A 21,591-nucleotide genomic window follows, 5' to 3' on the forward strand; every position below is an offset into this window, starting at 1 on the left:
AACAGCTGTAGAGGATTGGACCAGATTTTGGAAGGCCCCTGATGTGAAGTACATGAATCTCCTCATGGACGGTTGGAAATCACTGAAGTATTTTTACGAGGTCAGCAGTACATTTGGCTGAAGAGCCTGGTGGGTTGAGAGGGTAAGGCAGGAGACTGAGCCTTGTCACTCTTCCATACCACTCTTAGCAGGTTAGGCTTGGCCCCCTTCTTTCTGCCACTGCACCCCAGCCCCCATGTCAAGGAGAGGGTACTTCATGGCAGCTACGAGTGCAGGCTTTGGAGGTTGATCAGCTGGGTTCAAACCCTGAGCTTGCAGCTTTACCTGTCTCTCATTGAGCATAGTTAGCCTCTCAGAGCCTCGGTTTCCTGATCTGCACATTGGGAATAATTATGCCTGTCTCAGGTTTTGCAGGATTGACTGTGAAGATGAATAGCACATGTTGAGCTCATTGCTTAGAATATAGTAAAAGTAGCCAAGTGTGGTGGCACATACCTATAGTCCCAGCTACTTGGAGGGCTGAGGCAGGAGGATCGCTTGAACCCAGGAGTTCAAGGCTACAATGACCTATGATGGTGCCACTGCACTGCAGCCTGGGCAACAGAATGATACCCCATCTTAAATAAATAAATGGATAGATAGAGGATACCATTGAGGTAGCTGGCAAAGATGAGAACAAGACAAAGATGTAATGAGCAGAGGGTCCCCCAAAAGACAACCTTGTTTTATTTTTTTAAATACCTAGCATCTGCCCTCCAAAAAAGGATTTGATACAATGAAGCCACTTAGCTATTAGAGTGTCAACCCAGAGGGAATGTTGGGAGATTGACTTTAGGCTGTGGCCCAGCCCTTTGTGAACATTGTTTCCTGTGTCATCAGCATGGTCACTGTATGTCAAGGATAGAAGCAACTTCCATTTCTTGGCTGTCCCTCATGCATTGACTGATGAACCAAGTGCTTTCACTGATGGTTGCTCATCTTCAAGATAGCGCTGCAAGATCGGTGGGTCCCTACCTTGCTGGAGAAGCGACAGTTGATGAGGGAGGTAGTGTAAGTCCCCAGGGTTATCCAGCTGGGAGAGTGAAGACGGGGGCTTACCCCTACGTGGGGCTGGCCCAGCAGCTTACGCTTTCCCCGCTGCACCCATCGGCTTCCGTTCATGTAGTAAGCAATGTGCACAGATTCAGTGTGGTACAGACTGATTAAAGGGAAAAATCCATCCCATTTCCTCCTCAATTCAGTCTTTCTCAAGCAGGCCTATCTCCCAGGTCTGTGACACTGAATTAGGCGAGATAATTGGAAGAGGAGGCAGAATGGTTAGGAAGCTTTTTGTCGACTTTAGCCAGTTGACAGCTATCATCTTCCCTAAGTAGTCACCTCACCTGCCTCCACCCCCACTCCCTGCTTACTACCTTACTGGCCCCCACTGTCTGTCAGCTCTGCTGGCTGTGATGACACCGATTCTTTTACTATAGCCCCTCCACTGTGTTGCTTCACAACCAGGTACTCAACAATTCCACCTTTTTGTTTCTCCCTCAAATGTGCAATTTGGGGGTGGGACCACAGGGCAGGAAGGAGGGAATAAGCAGCCCAGAAGCTGTCCCTTCTGGCTGCTGCAGGGTGTTAATTACCCCATCACTGAGAGCCATTGTGGCACAGCCTTGGCTGGTGCTGAGCAGAAATAGCTGCCTCTGCCCCTTCCCCCAGGACACAGGCATCACCTGTCACCTTCCGCACCCCCATTTTGCCTCTCCTACACCTGGAAATTTCCAAATGCATACTGAAGTTGGGATGTCTGCCCTAGCCCATAAAGAGACTTGTTTTCCCTAAGTACAGTGATATGTGTCCGGAGCTTGTCACAGGATACTGGGTCTGCTGTGATACTGGGTGCTTCTAAGTAAGCAGTATAGCTGGAGAGAACATTCCATTGTGGCAGAGGATGGAGGGTGGGCAGTAGGTCTTTCTTGCTCCTGAGATATCTAGAAAGAATTATTAAAAACAACCCATCTGTAAGGGAAAGATTTTTTTATCGAAGCCTAAACTTTGTATTGTCATTATGGGACTAACCCATTTCCCTGTGCTCATTCTGTCCTCAGATGGGAAACTGTATGCCCCTAATCCTGTTCCCTGTTTTGAAAAAGCAATTTTTTCTGTGGTTAACCAGCTTCACTAAAAATAAATCTTTAGATATAAAGCTCTTATTTATGTCATTCTGAGTTCATTTTTAATCTCGATCAGTCTGTATCTTTACATATTTTTAAATGTTCCAAATAATTTGTGTTCCACATTTTCTTTTTAAAATTTCACGATCCATTTACTAAATGCTAAACATAGCTCTTTTAGTATCTGATGTTTTATTTTACTAGTGTGCTATGGTTTGCCTAACCTCCAGGCAGATATTTCAAGCACTTCTAATTTTCATTGTAAATAATACAGCTATGAACATCTGTATATATTAGAGGCTTTATTTTTCTTTTACTTCCTTGTATTATATTCCTCATGCTGAAGGTTCCCAAACTTTATGGTCTCGGGAACCGGTTCCTCCGGCACTTTCAAAAATTATTGAGGACCCCAAAGAGCTCTTGTTTGTGTTGTATCTCTCAGTAGTTACCATATTAGAAATTACAAATGAAATTTTTTAAATATACATTTTAAAATAACAATAAACCCATTATGTGTTAACATAAATAACAGACTTTTATGAAAATATCTTTTCAAAACAAAAAATTTAGTGAGAAGAGTGACATTGTTTTATATTTTTATAAATCTGCCTTAATAGAAGACAGATTCTCATCTCTGCCTCCTCTTTCGGTCTGTAAGGGATATCTTGCTTTTGTTGAAGCCTTGCATAGATAGGTTGTTGGAAAAGAGAGTGGCTTAATAGCCTTTTCAAATAATTGTGGATATTGTTCTTTGCTATTGCACTAAAACTTTACAAGTGGTAGTTTCTTTAAGGGTTAGTTGCAATGTGGAGTCTGAATCCCTATCAGTGAACTTTTTGTACATCTGTTACTTTAAAATCCACTAGTCTATCATGCCCTTTGAATGGGTCTTTTACCCATGAATGATATCAGGAGATCGTGTATTTGGTCACTTGGAAAATATGGATTTCACTGAGATATGCAGATCTGCTCAAAATTCACACATTTGGTTATATAATACAAAAAAATCATATTCATTAATATTACTGATCTCATCAGAAAAGTACTGGGAAGCTGTCAAGCTAATGGTGGATACAAATTTCCACCATTGCATTTTATCATTGGCAACAAGTACCATCCATTGTTTTCGTTGAAGTAACAGGCTCACTTCCTTTTGAAGAAAATGTCTACTATGTAGCCAAGTCTGAAAACCCCTGGTTTGTCTGTCAGTCATTCTTTCAAGTAAAAATGGTTTTTCTTGAAAAAATGGCCAGTTTAGCTAGCACCTTAAACTGCACAAGTACTTTTCATCATGACAGCCATTGTACTTCTATATGTAATATAATAGAAGTGCATTATGCATATTTCCCACTTAATGCAAAATATTTAAAAGACGTGCTCAAAGATTGAGATTTTACAAAACTTTATCAATTTTACTCCTTCATCAAGAATATTCTAAGTGAAACTGGGTGTGGGTGCCTGAGTGGTGAGGCAGGATACAGTGAATACTAGGTTAGTGCCACAAGTCTTTTTTTTTTTTTTTTGAAGTTCACTAGGATTTCCATTTGGATTTCCTCTTTTATAAAGAGTGGATTCAAATCTCTTATCCATTTTTCTATTGGGTGGTCTGTCTTTTTGTGAATTGTAGGCATTGTTTATATACTCTAGATTTAAGTCTTTCATTAACTATATGTATTAAAAATATCTCTCTGTAGCTTGCCTTTTTACTCTGTTAATGGTATTTTTTAATTAAAACTGTTTTAACATTTATTTAATCTAGCTTGTCAGTGCTCTGCCTTTATGTTTGGAGCTTTTTTATTTGTTTGAGAAATCTTTACCCTACCCCTAAGTCATGGAGAATTCTCATATATTTTCTTTTAGAAGCTTCAGTATTTTACCTTTTATATTTAGATCTACAATCCATTTAAAATGAATTTGTATTTGTGATGTGAGATAGATTTGTATTTTTTCATGTTGATCTCCAGTTGGTCCAGCACTGTATTTTGAAAAGAATATGTTCTACCTATACTACTTTAATAATTTAATTTTCATTACTTGCGAAACTATTATTCTGTGTTCTTAAAATTTGCCTTCATCCTTTTTTTCTTGGAGCCAAATAATATTGATCCCTTTTGTTTTTCTCTATGGACAGCAAAGTTAGTTCAATAATATTTATATAGATACTGGTTATTAAGTGCCAACTCTTCCAGACAACATGCTAAGCATTTCATCCATGTACTCTTCTTTAATCCCCTCAACAACCTCATGAGATCAGTAAAGGCTATCCCCATTTTACAGGTAAGAAAAGTGAAGTTTATGTAACAATAAGTAACTTCATCACAACCAATAAGAAGCAGAAGTTGTGTTATAATAATGAAATACTGAATTCTACTTACTGAACTCTTTATTATGTATTAGACACTATGCTTTTGTAAACATTCTCATTTAATCTGTATAACAACCCTGTGAAATGGATACTATTATGTGTATTTTACAGAAGAGAAAGCTAGGGCTTGGAGATTTCATGACTTGCCCTGGGTCACACAGCTGTTAAATGGTGAAGCCAGAATTTGAACTTGAGTCTTAACCTTAAAGCCTTTGCTTTTTCTTATCCTGAAGTCAGTCTATTTAAGTGTCCATTGTATGTGAAGGACTGCCCTAGGCACTGGGAATACACGATGAGGTGTGGACCCAACCGTCAAGGAATTCACAGTCGGTTAGGGCCAATTGTCCTTTTCATTCCAGATCAGAAGTCTTTTCAAAGCAATGACAGAAGTATGTCTGAGATCTGCTGAAGTACAGAGAAGGGTAATTAATCTGAAAGATAGAAGGAAAGGCTTCACAGAGATGATGACTGATGAGCTAAATTTTAAAAGGACCAGGAAAGTTCTATGGTTTGGGGGGTAATTGACTTTTTGGCCGAGGGAACAGTGGGTACCAATGGGGCCACGAGGGAGGTGGGTTGTGATTCATTCATGCTGGCATGTCAGTGTATGGGCCACTATGTTCTAAGGAGCTAGATCTGATCCTAGGGTGATGGGAACCATCAGAATGTTTTGAAAAGTGATCTGGTCGAGACCCCTTTAGCCACCGTTTTGTTTTTTTTTTTTGTCAGAGTCCCAGTTAGAGTCTAACAGCTAACACACTAACATGGTTAATATTTATTGAATATTACTGTGTGCTGAGCAGTTACATTAAGTACAAAATATATGTAAAACAATCTCTTTTAATCTTCATAATAAGAAAATGAGGTAGATACTATTGTTATCCTCATTTTATAGAAAAGAAACCTGAGGGACTGAGAGGTTAATTAACTTGTTCAAAGCAACATAGCTCATGAGTATTAGAGAGGATTCAGTCCTTAATATTTCCTCCTTTTGAAGCATGTATCAATAATTGTTTCAAAAGAGACACTCTTGGCTTGAGATTTTTCCAAGAACAAAGAGAGAGTTGGTGTGGCTGGAACATAGTACACCAGTGGAGCAGAGAGATGGGAGGTGACACTGTGGAGTAAGCATAGGCCACTGCATGTAGAGCCGTGGGGGCAAGATCAGGAGGAGCAGGAAGCCACTGGATGGGTTTAACAAGGGAGGGACCTCATATTGTTTACATAAAAAAAAAAAATCCTCCAGCTCCTTTATAGAGATGGACTACAGAGGGACAAGAGTAAAAATAGGAAAATAGGAAGACCAGGGAAGAGGCTGACACAGGCATCCCAGCAAGAAATAATGGTGGTAGGTGTAGATAGTGGTAGTTAGGTAGGTGGATCTGGGGTATATTTGGAAGTATACCTGACAGGACTTGCTGATGGGTTGGCTTAATGAAGGGAAGAAAAATCAAGGATGATGCAAGGGTTTTTTTTTAGCCTAAGTCATTTCTAATTTTGGGCTACCATAACTAACGCTTCAGTGGACATACTTTCTATGCAACTTGGAACACATCTCTGAATATTTCCCTAGCATGCATTTCTGTAGAATTAGTACATTAAGGACTAAGCCTGAGATTTTTTTTTTTTTTTTTTTTTTTTTTTTTTTTTTTTTGTTGAGACAGAGTCTCACTTTGTTGCCCAGGCTAGAGTGAGTGCCGTGGCGTCAGCTTAGCTCACAGCAACCTCAAACTCCTGGGCTTAAGCAATCCTACTGCCTCAGCCTCCCGAGTAGCTGGGACTACAGGCATGCGCCACTATGCCCGGCTAATTTTTTCTATATAGATTTTTAGGTGTCCAAATAATGTCTTACTATTTTTAGTAGAGACGGGGTCTCGCTCAGGCTGGTCTCGAACTCCTGACCTTGAGCAATCCACCCGCCTCGGCCTCCCAGAGTGCTAGGATTACAGGCGTGAGCCACCGCGCCCGGCCAAGCCTGAGATTTTGATACATACTGCCCAGTTGCTCTCCTAAACAGTTGTATTCCTTGGCATTCTTACTATGTTTCAGTGTTGTTTCTCTATCCTTACCAATGCTGGCATTAGTCTCATTTTTTTTCTTCTAAATTACTTAGAAAAGCATCATCCCCATAACATTTGTAAGCTAACTGAATGCAAAGTATAAGGCAAGTAGACTGGGGAAACTATTTGTAGCATATGTGTATAAATTTTCTATTGCTGCAAAACAAATTGCCACAAACTTAGTGGCTTAAAACTTACGCCTGTTTGTTATCTCGTAGTTCTCTAGGTCAATATTATGCATATGCTTGACTCATTCGGTCCCTGGAAGAATTCAGTTCCTTAGGGTTGTAAGATAGGTCCCATCCCTCCCCATCAGTTCCGGAAGACCTCCACATTTCTCCTCATGGGGCCTCCTCCATCTTCAAAGCCAGTAGTGGTGTGTGAGTCTCCTTTTCTGCTCTCCTCTGCCACCAGCCAGAGTTCTCTGCTTTTAAGATCTCCTATTATTAGATTAGCCCACCTAGATAATCTCCCCTTTTTAAAATCCACAGGGCCATATAACAAAACAATCACAAGAGTGCTTTCTCATCACGTTCTTAGGTTCCTTTCTCATCATATTCTTAGGTTCCAGGGATTAGGAGTTGTGGAGTCTTGAGAAGGGGCCAAATTCTACCTACCACATTCTGCCCTCTGGCCTCCCAAATGTAAACTACATCTTTCCAACTCCAGACTCCCAAGAGTCTTACCTCATTGTTGCATTAACTCATCTTAACTATATCTCATCATCTAAATCCATTGAGGCTCCATAGCACAATTCATTTGCATCTGTTAGCTAAAGAAACAAGTTATCTGCTCCCACTGGTCCCATAATACAGTAGTGGGACAGACAGAGGGTAAGTTACCAGTTTGTAACATAGAAGAAAAGCATGTGCATGAAAGTTATTACATACAGTATTATTTATAGTTACACACAACTCAGAAGCTATTATCAATCTACAGTAGAAGATTAAGTAAATTTTAAAAATTTTCTTCACTTGAGTCAATATTGTTGGCTATTAAAAATGTTAATAACACCTAGCACTTTGAAGGCCAAAGCGGGACAATTGCTTGAGGCCAGAAGTTTGAGGTTGCAGTGAGTTATGATGGCCTGGTGCAGTGGCTCACACCTATAATCCTAGCACTCTGGGAGGCCAAGGCAGGAGGAGGATCACTTGAGGTCAGGAGTTTGAGACCAGCCTGAGTAAGACCAAGACCCCGTCTCTACTAAAAATAGAAAAAATTAGCCGAGCATGGTGGTGTGTACCTGTAGCCCCAGCCACTCAGGAGGCTGAGGTAGGAGGATCGTGTGAGCCCAGGAGTTTGAGGTTGCTGTGAGCTAGGCTGATGCCAACGGCACTCTAGCCTGGGCAACAGAGCGAGACTCTGTCTCGAAAAAAAAAAAAAAAATGTTAATAACAAAGACAACCTGGGAAATAAATGCAGGACCTATGTGGATAAAAACACTGGAAATTCAAAATTATATTTATGATATAATTGTATAAAAACACATTTGTGAAAGAAGACTAGAAAAGAATAGCAAAAATAATCATGTCAGATTATGGATGACATTTTTCTTTTCTGAATGCTTTATAATTTTTTAGTATAGTTTTTGTATATCTTTTGTTACTTTCTCTTTTTCTTTCTTTAAGAAAAAATCTTCAATTGCTTAGCCTAAATGCAGTATTATTTCCCAACCCTTCCCAGTCTCTGGTTCATAGGATATCCTCAGAGTGGGCAAAAGGAAAGGTTTATTGCCCCATTTTGTCAGGGCAGTGTGACCGGTGCTATTCTTGGTTATGTACACACACACTTCTCTACAGTTACTGGCATCTCCACTTCCCCAATCCTGTTTCCACACTTGGCAAAACAAGATAAAATAAACTCAGACCACCAAAATTCCACAGCTGAACTTGTACCCTGACTGGGAAATAGCCTAGGCATCGGTAGTCCCCAGGCCAGCAATGGTAGATCTGATCCCCCTGGGAGCTTAGGAAAAAATGCAGAATCTTAGGCCCCACTCTTGATCTTCTGATTTAGAACCTAAAATGCAAGCTCTCCCACTGATTTGTGTGCCCATTACAGTTTGAATAGCACTGGCCTAAGCGGTTCAAACAACAGTGGGGAATTAGGGGTTAGGATCTGAAAATATTCAGGTCGTTGCTGCTGGGTGCTCCATGAAACCACAGCTGGAGACGCATGGTGTGCAGGAAGAGCGTTCACACCCAGCAATCAACCATGGGTGTAGACCAGCAGCTGCATTGAAAGCAGCCATATTGGTGTTCTGCACTTGTTAAGGGGGTTCTATAAAGTCCTTAAATAGCCTATTGAAACAAAAAAATAAATAAAAAGAAGATTCTGTTCTGGAAAAAGCACATCCCATCCTGACTTTCCTACTCATTGCAGTAGCTGTGTGAGGACTTTGCAAAGTCCTCAGATTGGGAAAGCAGACTGGAGAAGAGTAGAGTTAAAAGTACCACCAATTAGGCAGTGAATTCACCTTTATCCTCCTCTGTTGTCCTCCAGTCTGAATTCAGGGAAGCCCAAAATGAGGAAATAGACATTGGCATGGACAGACAGCGTTCCAGGAAAGCCTTGCACTTCTGACTACAGGGATAGGAAAGGGATCTACTAATGCTCAGAGAGCATGGGGAAAATCTCCTGTTTATATTTTTTCTTTTCTCCATTCATTTGTACCTTAGCCTGCGGCAATCTGCAAACATCTAAAACTAAGGGAGAAGAACCTTCCTTTCCAATAAGAGGACTTGTGGTCTCAGGAACATGAGGCAAATCACAGTTGCTTTTTTCCCCTTCCTTTTTCTTCCCTCCACTTGATTCTGGCGCAGGCACAGTGATGGGAAGAGCATGGCAGAGCAAGGTAAATAAAGCCCTAGCTTTCTGGCCAGAAGACCCAAAAGGGAGCCCCCTAGGGAAATGGAAAGTACCAAGGAGGCCACAGAGAGGGAAGAGCTCAGAAAGCACCTCATAAAATTGTTATGACCTTCCCCACAAGCTGTATATAAGTGGATCTGATCCTAAATAGCATATCAGAGGCTTTCAGAACAGAACTACAAGATAGCCCACTGTTCAGGTCCCAGAGTGGCCACCGGATAGCACACACATGGTATAGCTCTGAGTGATAGTGCCAGTGCTTTAGAAACAGAATTGACCTTGAAACTAGAACTTAAAGCCCAAACTGAGTTGGTTGATTGCCTGCTAAAACAAAAATACCAGGATTTCCCCAAAGCCTGTTGAAAAATGTTGAAAATGTCTGGGATAAAGTCCAAAATTACTGAGCGTAAGAGAACCAAGAAAATTTCAACTCACAAAAAGACAATCAACAGATGCCAGTACCGAGATGACACAGATGTTAGAATTATCTGACAGAATTTAAAGCAGCTATTAATATAAAAATTCTCTTAAGAAGTGAGAGCAAACAGTCTTGAAATGAATGAAATGATAGAAAGTCTCACCAAATAAACAGAAGACATAAAGAAGAACCAAATGGAAATTTTAGAACTGAAAAATATAATAATCAAAATAAACACCTCACTGGATGACTCAGCAGAATGGGTTTGACTGAGGAAAAAGTTAGTGGACTTGAAGATAGATCAATATAAATTATCCTGTCTGAACAACAGTGATAAAAAAGATTTAAAAATAAAGTCTCAGGGACCTGATAATTATAAAAAGTCAAACATTGGGACCATTGAAGTCTTAGAAGGAGAGGGAAAAGAGGGCAGTGCAGAGAAATATTTAAAGAAAATAGGCCGGGCGCGGTGGCTCACGCCTGTAATCCTAGCACTCTGGGAGGCCGAGGCGGGTGGATCGCTCAAGGTCAGGAGTTCGAGACCAGCCTGAGCAAGAGCGAGACCCCGTCTCTACTAAAAATAGAAAGACATTATACAGACAACTAAAAATCTATATAGAAAAAAAATTAGCCGGGCATAGTGGCGCATGCCTGTAGTCCCAGCTACTCGGGAGGCTGAGGCAGTAGGATCGCTTAAGCAGAGGAGTCTGAGGTTGCTGTGAGCTAAGCTGACGCCACGGCACTCACTCTAGCCTGGGCAACAAAGTGAGACTCTGTCTCAACAAAAAAAAATAAATAAATAAATAAATAAAAAAATAAAGAAAATAATGGCTGAAAACTTCAGATTTGGCAAAAGACATAACCTACAGATTCACAAAGCTCAGCAGACCCTAAGTAGGATAAACCCAGAGAAGTCCCTGCCCAAACATACATAATCAAACTGCTGAAAAGTAAAGACAAGTAAAATCTTGAGACCGGGTGCAGTGGCTCACGCCTATAATGCTAGCACTCTGGGAGGCTGAGCTGGGAGGATTGCTTGAGGTCAGGAGTTCAAGGCCAGCCTGAGCAAGAGCAAGACCCCATCTCTACTAAAAATATAAAAAATTAGCTGGGCGTGGTGGCAGATGCCTGTAGTCCCAGCTGCTTGGGTGGCTGAGGCAGGAGGATCGCTTTAGGCAACAGAGTGAGACTCTGTCTCAAAAAAAAAAAAAAAAAAAATCTTGACAGCAGCTAGAGAAAAACAACATATTGCTCATAGAAGAATAAGAATTTGAATGATTAGGAATTTCTCATTAGAAACCGAGAAGACCAGAAAGAAGTAGTGCACAACATTCTTAAAGTATGGAGAAAAAAGAACTGTCAACCCAGAATTCTATATCCAGTGACTATCTCACCTTTATTTCTGAAGGGTATTAAGATATTCCTAGTGAAAAGAAACTAAGAGAATTCATAGTTAACAGGTCTTCTCAACAGGAATAACAAAAGGCAGATCTTCAGACAGAAAAAGGGAACTGATACCAGATGGAAACTTGGAACATCAGGAATACAGGAAGAGCAGTAGAAATAGTAAATATGTGGGTAAATATAACAGACTGTTCTCTTGTATTCTCTAATGTATGCTTTATAGTTGAAAGCAAAAATTATGAGATTGATGGGGTTTTCAATGTATGTAGAGGTACCATATGACAACCATAACGTAAAGAGGGGAAAATAGAGGGACGTGTGTGTGCTGGTAAGGTTTCTACATTCCACTGAAATGGTAAAATATGGTTTCTAAGTAGACTGTGAGAAGTTAAGTATATAGTAATCTCTTGAGCAACCACTAAAAAAAACTATACAAAGAGATATAGTCAAGTTAAAATTGAATTATAAAAATAGGAAACAGAGGAACAAAAAAGACGGAACAATTGGAAAACCAATAATAAAATGGTAGGTCTAAATCTAAACAGAACAATAATCACATTAAAGGTAAATAGTCTCAACACACCAATTAAAAGAGCATGGGTTTTAAGTTGGGCAGGCATGATGTGAATCCTCTCTTTGCCATTGGTCTTGTGCAAGAAACCTACTTCTCTGGGACTCCGTTTCCTCATCTGTAAAATAGGGATAATAATCATACCTACTGAGAGAGCTGCTGCAAAGATGAAATAAGATAATGTATGTAAGGGGCTCAGCACCTTCATGTGTTAAAAATGTGGGGGAGAAACATATTTGCTTATATCTTTGGAAGGCTATGTAAGAAACTGGTGTCATTACTTTTCTGTGGGAAGACCTGGTGGGCTGGGAGACAGGGATAAGAGGGAGATTTTTGACTATTACAGGGCCACAATTTCTTGACTACAATTCTGAAGTCAAAAGAGCTCTCAAATGTTTGCTTCATAAGCTTAGTGGCAGAACCTAACCTGAAGTGGCACAGAGCTCCTTATATATTTCATTTATCCCATGTAAGTGTTAATATCCATTCATTTTGCTGAAATATTAGGGTATCAGTTACAGGGTGCTGCTTGGAATATCACACAAAATACGTTATTGTACCTTATCTATCCTTTCTAAAATATGAAAAATACTGAATTCCAAAACACATCTAGCCTAAGATTATGGACCTGCATATCTTTTTTAGGCGTGAATTTTGAAACTGGTGACTGCATTTCTTCAGAAAGTTAAATTTTAACAATTAATCTTTTGAAAACTAATTTAAAAAAACCCTAATTTTGGCACAGCATCTGACACAAAGCAAGCTCTCAGTAAATAGCAGCGGCTGCTGTTATTCCATTCTTCCAGGCCTTTCCTGTCAACAAATCTGTTCGCGTCCAAAACTACATTTCATCATCATGGCAGACCGTGTGAATGTTACTACTTAAATTTTGTATCTTAAAGGACTGAGATACAGTAGTTTTGTGGCAGGCCATGCCAAGCAGCTAGATAATCCCAAACCCAAAGTCCAGAGCACATCTTCTGACTCCCAGTCCTGAGACCTAGTTCACCAGGCCACCTGAGCCATTAGAAAGATGTCAGCTGAATTTGTGTGCCCAAGGCCGGGTGTATTGCTTTTATATAAGAGAAAAGGGGAGCACACAAGGAGGAAATATGTGTGTTGCAGCCGGGACATACTGGCCCAGTGGACCCAGCCACGCAGTTTTGCCTGCAGGGTTAGCATGGATCACTCTTTCCTTCAGTTGGTTACCAAATGAAATAGTAGGTGCTTGAATACAGAGGCCATGTACAAAAATGGCTTTTTAAAAATCCCTAGAGTCTTATTCAGCACATCCAACACTGAGACTCGGCCAAGGGGGCTGTGGAAAGACAGACAGACCCCTGTGCTATTTTCAGTGGATTCTAAGGGCGTACATGATGAGTCACAGAAGTGTGCATGTGTTGCAGTTAGCCTGTGTTGAGTGTGAGCCTACTGAATATGCTGTGACAGTGTTGAGTACACAAATTATTGGGGTGGGCCCTACAGCTGCTTCTCTAGCCTCCTTTCTTCTCTGCTTCTTCCCTCCCCACACTCTGGTCCAGAGAGAAAAACAGAGATGGCTACATATTTTAGGAACAATCAAGGCTCTTTGTTCTCTGACATTTTAACAGCCTCTAGAGGCCCCCTCTGTTTTCTGCTTTGTAGGGAGGGGGGCTCACCTCATGGAACCAGGTAAGAGGCTCGCTGCCCTCCAGTACCACCTGGTCTACTTCCAGTGAGGCAGGAGGCTGCAGACCACCAGGAACTTTGACTACTGGCTGCAGGAGCTGTAACTTGGGAACAGTAACCTAGGTCAGGAGAAATTCCTTCCCTTGGGAACCTAGCCTAGTCCACTTACCTCGTAATATTCTTTCCAGCCCACTAGGTTGAACTGACTGGATTTTTTTCCCAGTTCTCTAATGACTCTTACCTATAAGCTTAGATTAGATGCTGTCTATAAGTCTTTCCTGAGGTCTGGCAAGCCCCGCCTATACCTCAGAACTGTCAGGTTTGTATTGCTTACTAGGGCTCCAACACTGATTCCAAAGCACACTTTTTTTTTTTTTTTTTTGGAGACAGAGTCTTGCTCTGTCACCCAGGCTAGAGTGCAGTGGTGTCCTCATAGCCCACTGCAACCTCAAACTCCTAGGCTCAAGCAATTCTCTTGCCTCAGCCCCCCAAGTAGCTGGGACTACAGGCACACACCACCATGCCTGGCTAATTTTTCTATGTTTTGTAGAGACAGGGTCTCGCTCTTGCCCAGGCTGGTCTCGAACTCCTGACCTCAAGCAATCCTCCCACCTCAGCCTCCCAGAGTGCTAGGGTTACAGGTGTGAGCCACTGTGCCTGGCCACAAAGCACACTTTTTAAAATACTAAATATTTTATTATTATATCTATATCTTTTATAGGAAAAATGAAGTATAAAGTAGAAACTCACCACCCAGAAATAACTGTCATTGTTTACACTTGCAGTATGCTTCTTTCTAGTTTTGTTTATACACAGACACACGTTTTTCACAGTTGATTTCCCTAGGCTATTGATAATCTGCCTTTCCCCCCACACTTAACACTAGAGCGTGAACATTTTTCCACATCTTTTTTTTTTTTTTTTTGTTGAGACAGAGTCTCACTCTGTTGCCCAGGCTAGAGTGAGTGCCGTGGCGTCAGCCTAGCTCACAGCAACCTCAAACTCCTGGGCTTAAGCAATCCTACTGCCTCAGCCTCCCGAGTAGCTGGGACTACAGGCATGCGCCACCATGCCCGGCTAATTTTTTCTATATAGATTTTTAGTTGTCCATATAATGTCTTTCTATTTTTAGTAGAGACGGGGTCTCACTCAGGCTGGTCTCGAACTCCTGACCTTGAGCGATCCACCCGCCTCGGCCTCCCAGAGTGCTAGGATTACAGGCGTGAGCCACCGCGCCCAGCCTTTCCACATCATTTTTAAAACATTCTAAGAACATTGTTTTTCTTGTTTCCATGGCTGCATTTAGGGATATACCATGATGTACATAACTGGTCCCTATTTAGGCTAATTCAAGTTTCCTTGATTAAAGTTTTCATGGATATATTTTAATTTGAATTCTGTGTTCTTTCTTTAAGATGGATACCTAAACATAAACTTAGTAGATCAGAGAATATAAATGTATATGACTTTTGAGTTATAGATTATATTTTGTGTGTATATGTATTAGAGAATATAGACTTGTTCTGTGGAATCCGTGCACTCACTGATGCTCCTTCTAGCTTACGCATTCTCAGTAAAGGCAAAAATTTGTTCTTGGTAGGACGAGGGGGGTTTGTCCTAGAGATTACAATGGCTTGTGCCCCTCCAGCAGGCTACAGTGCATAAATAGATACATAGTATATCCGTGATACTGAAGTTTCATACAGGGACCATAATGACAAAAGGTTGAGAAGCATTATTGTAGCTATATATGACTCCATACATCTATCTTGCTCCACCTTGAAAGCTTTTAAATCTTAGCCTTGGGATTTTGGTTTTTGGTTTTAGAATAATACTGTTCTGATATAAAACTTCTTGGTTATTTGTATGAAGTTGAGGAATTTGACAAATATGTGAATAAAATAAAATGCATCTGGAGTTTACCACTTAATATTTTTTCTTTATACAGAATTGAGCTCGTCCATGTTTTTAGCTTTGTGTTCCACCCTTTTCACATAATTGCCATTGTGATATTGTCAGTGTTAATCTGGGCCACAGACCACTTGAAATATCCCTGTGCTATGATCTCATGTAGGGGTTTCCCGTGTTCTCCATGCCTAGGAGTGCGTTTGTGACCCCACAGGCGTCAGGTTCGGGCTCCTGGAAGCCCAGGCACTGGCTGCTCTGGGACTTGCAATAATTGTCCCTTGTTTGTTTCAGGTGTGATCCCCTGGGCCCGTTTGCTGTCGGTGGAGAAGACCTAGACCCCTTTGGGTGAGTACTACTGGGGAGGTGGTAGCAACACAACTTGCTTTTGTGGCTTTTCAGCCCTAGCTCATCTTCTAATTTTAGAGTTTTTCGTCAGTCTCTTCCTTTGGGGTGAAGGAGGCAGTTGCTGCTGAGCGCTGCCACACCGAGAGCAGTGCAGCAGAGCTCTGAGTGTTGGGGGAAGCTGAGCAAGTACAGCAGGCGGCTCCTCAGTCGTTTCCCAGTCCCCCCACCCACCTAGTGGAGGACAGCTGCCCTGCCTTGGATGGAAGGATACTGCGAGGATTTATTGGGTGCATATGGTGGGCTGCAGACCTTGGGAAAGCTCAGGGCTATTCAGACCTCACTTAATAAAGACAGGACTCTGGTTCTTGCCATGCGCCTAACAGAGTTCTTGCAGCTTCAGCTATGCACTATCTTCCCTGAACGATTTCCACTAGATTGTAACTTCTGCCGCAAAGTGACCCCAACTTTAGCATTTCATTCTTAGACAGAAGAGAAATCACTTAAGTCTACAGTGCAGCTTGAGCAGTGACCTCAGAATTTGGGGAACATCAGCCCATTCATCCTAGTTTGAGCACATAAGGTCAGGTCCATGGAACTCAGAGAGTGATAGATGCTGTCAGGAGCAGGACTTGGGCAACCCACAGGCAGTCAGAAATCGCCCTGAGACCCTTAACGGAAAGAGAGCAAAAAAACTAGCATCGTGAATTGTCTCAATGCTATTACTGGTTCTTAGACCTAGAGTAGTGCCCTCCAGAGCCTTTTGAGGGTTCTGCATTGACCCTGGCAAGTTCTGGCTCCTGTTCTTGATCACATTGGCCCCCTTGGGTGTAGAACACGGCAGGGACCTCAATTTTGTGGGCTCAGGAACCCTATAGAACCAAGCCTTGCAGAACCAGAAACACTTAGCAATAAGGTGTGCTTTTTGTATAGGCTTGTGTTCTGGCTCTTGCCCACTTCCTGGTGGCTCTCAGGCAGCCATCCACGTGTCTGTGTAGACCATCTAGAGTAGACGTCCAGTCATTCTTAGTCCATGCTCACCTCCCTCGCCTCTTCTCCAAGGGCAGTCCCTGCCACACCCGCTTACCTATCTTCCCTTCTTGCCTCAGGTGTCGGAGAGGTGGCATGATTGTGGATCCCCTGAGGTCTGGCTTCCCAAGAGCACTTATTGACCCATCCTCGGGCCTTCCGAACCGGCTTCCTCCAGGCGCTGTGCCCCCAGGAGCTCGCTTTGACCCCTTTGGACCCATTGGGACCAGCCCATCTGGGTAGGTAATCACTCAGGTATGCTGAGAAGTAGGACCTACTTCAGCAATGAAGGTTTCTCGCCCCGGGCACAGAGTTGCCACTCCCTCTGCCTATTGCTGCCAAGAGAGTAAGTCTCCTCCTGGCCTCTGCCTAATGCCTCCCTGGAGCCTTCCAGGAGCTCCCTATTCTATTCCTTAGTGCCTCCCTTCCCCCAGCTTTCCCCTAGAGAGGAGGAGGAGGAACTAACAGTTCTTGAAAGTTAAGTGTGTGTCAGAAACTCATTGGATCCTTATATCAACTGTCTCGGGTAGCTAGTACTGTCCACATTTTACAGACTCAGTAATTGAGGCCCTGAAAGATTAGGTGACTTATTCCAGATGGGGGAGTCAAACCCACGCTGGCTGGCTCTAGAGTGCGTGCTCTTAAATCCCATGCACCACCTCCTCATTCTAGGTCATATCTGCCTGTGTGCCCCTGGCCCCTTCACCACTCCAACTCATCAGCCCCTCTTTCCATTCCAGACCTAACCCAGACCATCTCCCCCCACCGGGCTACGATGACATGTTCCTGTGAAGGCCTCAAGAATGTAACATCCCAGCCTTCCCTCCACTCTCCTGGAGCTGCCACCACTGGCCCCATCAGCAACCGTGTTCTTGCGGGCTGGGGGCAAGGGACTCTGCCCATGTGTTTGAAGGCCGGCTGGGATTGCTTCCCCACCCCTTATCAGAGCCAGGGCACGTGCTGCAGCTCTCCACCTGGCTGCATATAGGTCCCAAAGAGAAATCAGTGTGTCTCTTTTACCACCAGCTCCTCCCCACTTCCCCAGGGATACTCCGGCAACATATACCCTTGAGCTGATGCAGTCCCAGTTGCAGCGCTATGAGAACAGAATGCATTTTGGATGTTATTATTAAGAACCAAATGTCAATACAAAATTCATGTTGCCGTTCTCCCACTTTTCTTTTTACTTTATTGCACATCCCCTTCCAGTTATAGACTTCAGAGCTTGAGTCTTTTTAGGGCTAAATGACGCTTTTCCTGCCCAGGGCCCGTTCTTGCTTCTCAGGCACCTTTCTTTGATAAATTGCTATTGCTCCTGACATCATGAAGATGGGTCCCAGTCTGGCTGCATGGATGGAAATGAATGACTAGAAATTCCATAGGCATGAGGATGACTTTTGCAAGGGCAGGCACATTGTGGAAAGATGGCAGCATTCTGGCCAGGGCAGAACCCTCCAGTTGTTCCTGTCTGGGTCCATCTGTGCCTGGGCAGCAGCAACCTATAAGCAGAGGAATAAACCAAACAGACCCGAATGCTAATCTCATTTTGCCACTAACTAACTGAGTGACCCTAAGCAAGTCCCTTCTCCTCTCAGGGCCTTGTGCCCACCTATGAAATCAGAGGTGCCTTTCCTGCTCCAAAACATTGTCATGTCTCATTCTCCGTACAGCAACCCCTGGAAACTGAGGCAAAAGGAAAAGAATGAAGGTTCAAGGTGTTATGTGATACGTACCCATAGAGTCTGTAACTCTGTGTTTCTTGGCCCCCTTGGGTCCCAGACAAGAGCAAGGAACATGGGCTCCATCTGAGTGTGGTGTTGAACTTCGGGAGGAGTAAGGAGCCCTAGCCTCTGGAAGCCTGTGCCCTTGTGTCCAAGCCCACCTGACCTTTGGTGTTCTCCGGATCCTTTTCAGCCCGAGGCCTAACAGACGTGGGCAATGATGAGCCCTTGTGCTGGAGTGGAAAGAGCACCACAGAGCACCAGGCTGAGAGGCACAGGATCAAGGCGCTAGAGTCACTTCAGCTCCACAGCTAGCCTTTCAACCATGTGCAGGTCCTTTCATTTCTCCGATCCTTGGATGCCTTCCCCTAAATTAGAGTGTATTATTTACCTGTAGGCAGCAGGCTACCATAGCTTTTCTGAGGTGTCTGCTAGGCTGTTTCTATGGCCTAAGATTGACTGACTGCTCAGCTGAGAATGGGTAGGGTTACACTAGACTAACACTTAGGCCCAGGGACAGTCTCAGATGGATGCTGGGCCTATGTGGAGAGGCTAGCACGAGCAGCTCCCTAGTTATTTCTGGTGGTCCCATGCCAAGTGCTGATTTAGTAAAAGACCCTGGAGACAAGGGAGCTGACTACCTTAAAGCCTTTAAAACATCTCTGTTCTGGAGAAAAACCCAGAGATCAGGCAGAGGTGCAATGCAGTCATTCATCATAACCTTCTTCCTTGAGGGCTGGCAAATGGGTGGAATGTTAGTTTTTGTTTTGGAATTGGACCATACCTTCAACTAAAAGGACTTGGAACAATTTGCTCATAAAAACATCTTTTATTATAAAAGAAAGCATTTAAAGGAATATCATACTAGAGACCATCAGATAGAGTGGAGAAAGTGTATAACTTTTAGGACCCTGATTTGAGGAAAAGATAAAACTTAAACAACAAATTTGCCTCTGAGATTTTCTAGTAGCAAAGGTCGAAAAGATAGTCATATACATAATTCTGTTTTCTGGAAACAGAAAATTGAGTGATTCATCTGCAGAATCGGCCATTTTTTGTGTGGGTCTCCTTGCATCAAGGATACTAAGGAACACAGATGATGTCTTAGATGTTATTTGGCGGAAAGTAAGTGGAGCTCTTAGGAACTTCCAAGTCAAGCTGTTGGTGTTTCTTTTGGTCTGGGTCATTTTTCTCCTTTCAGACATGAGTAATGACCAAGCAGCAAGTGGAAATATTTCAGGTCTATGTTTTGTAGAACCCAAAAGATTGGAGCCTTAACAATAAACATCAGCATTTAATAACCTGTTCCTCTTTTTTTTTAATAAGTTTTATTGAGATATAATTCACATACCCATAAAGTTCACTCTTCTAAGGTATACAATTCAGTGGGTTTTAGTATATTCACAGTGTTGTAAACCCATCACCATATATAATGCCTGAACATTTTCACCACCTCAAAAAGAAACTTAATCCCATTAGCAGTGACTCCCCCTTCCCCTCCTCTCAGCCCCAGGCAACCACCCCCATCTTCCATCTCTAAAGATGTGCCTGTTCTGCACAGTTCTCATAAATGGAATCATTCAATATGTGGTCTTTCATTTAGTGTATTGTTTTCAAGACTTCATTCATGTAGCAGTACTTCATTCCTTTTTACGGCTGAATAATACATAGTATGGATATATTACATTTTGTTTATCCCTTTGTCAGTTGGGCAGTTGGATTTGTTTTTGCTGTTATGAATAATGGTGCTATGAACATTCGTGTACAAGTTTTTGTGTAAACAGATGTTTTTACTTCACTTGGGAACATACCAAGGATTGGAATGGCTGGATCCCATGGTAACCCTGTGTTTTCCTTTTTGAGGAACTGCCAGGCTGTTTTCCACAGGAGCCACATCATTTACGTTCCCACCAGTGATGTGTGAGGGTTCCAGTTTCTCCCCATTTACACCAACACTTGTTATTCTTCATGCTTATAACCATCCTGGTGGGTGTGAAGTGGCATACCACTGTGTTTTTGTCCTCTATATTTTTAAAAAGGAGAATTTTGACCTAGGCCAAGCAAGGCAGAGACCAGAGCCAGTCCCCCTTGGGGAACAGACCATGGTTTTGATAATAGCCACCTTGGGGTGACCATGGCTGGTGAGCTACACAGGAGTTGACTTTGGCTTTTGGGGATGGTCTGGGCTGGGTGTGGTACAGGACAAGTTCTGTCTCTAGGGAAGTTCCCGTGACCTTTTCAGGTCTAGAGAGATTCACAATATCACTTTTTTTGGTTTGAAATGTCATTGTTCATCCAGTGATTTACAAGTAGAATAAAAGTCTGGTTCTAAATCATTGTCTTTCGATGCTGAAGTGCCATAGACCACTTGGACCATTTCAGCCCCCACATCCCACCTTCTCTTCCTTGGCTTGTCTCCTGCCCAGTTCTCAGAGCTGCTTGTGTTTCTCATTGCATTTATCTACGGACTCATGAGCTTCTGTCATGAGTCTCTTAAGACCTAAACTCCGAGGATGTATTGTGCTCACAGTGGAGGCTACATTCTTGTGCTGGATGGTCAGTGCCTATTGACACACAGTTAGGAAACGGCTAGCAAGTCCCAACAACCTCACTCTTTGGAACCCTGCTTCCCTCGTGGCCTCCCTTTCTGCCATCATTAATGCCATTCTGTTACTGATCCATGCCTCTCTTCACAGCAGGAAAATTAGAATCTGTGGAGCAGTTCGTATTTTCTGTCACCTAATCTTGTCTACTTGGTACAGTTACCAATAAGACAGGTCCCACTACTAAGGAGAGGAAAGAGTCCCTACATACATATCCCCAGTTTTCTCTGTCATAACACTTGCATGCTTCTAGGCCACGATTAACTTTTTGCACCAAAGCAGAGACTCAAAGGAAGGCTTCCAAGTCCCCAGCCCTTGGTTGCCTGTGGGGTAACACAAGGCACACCCCAAGTCACTGCAGCTGTGCTTGGCTCTGAATCTGCCCTGAGGAGTGGGTGAGAGGCAAGGGTGGCAGGCAGGATGGTGGGCAGTGAGGGGTGGGAAGGCCCAGGTGACTGAGGACGGACCCTAG

General features: G+C 42.7%; 1 protein-coding gene across 2 annotated transcripts in view; it reads left to right on the forward strand.

Annotated features, from left to right (window-relative positions):
• PSMF1 (proteasome inhibitor subunit 1) overlaps window positions 1–19,847 on the forward strand; it is a 41,904-nt gene extending 22,057 nt beyond the window's left edge. Inside the window, exons 5-7 of one of the 2 annotated variants that reach the window (XM_069496582.1) lie at window positions 15,716–15,769; window positions 16,876–17,034; window positions 18,710–19,847. In XM_069496582.1, the coding sequence (XP_069352683.1) occupies window positions 15,716–15,769; window positions 16,876–17,034; window positions 18,710–18,737 (241 nt within the window). In that variant the 3' untranslated portion in view covers window positions 18,738–19,847. Of the gene's footprint in view, window positions 1–15,715; window positions 15,770–16,875; window positions 17,035–17,535; window positions 17,965–18,709 lie in introns of those variants that run through there. The other variant, XM_069496581.1, reaches the window with a different exon arrangement.
• The last annotated feature ends 1,744 nt before the right edge of the window (window positions 19,848–21,591 follow it).

This window comes from Eulemur rufifrons, chromosome 20 (assembly GCF_041146395.1).
Source record: "Eulemur rufifrons isolate Redbay chromosome 20, OSU_ERuf_1, whole genome shotgun sequence".
Taxonomy (NCBI): Eukaryota; Metazoa; Chordata; class Mammalia; order Primates; family Lemuridae; genus Eulemur; species Eulemur rufifrons.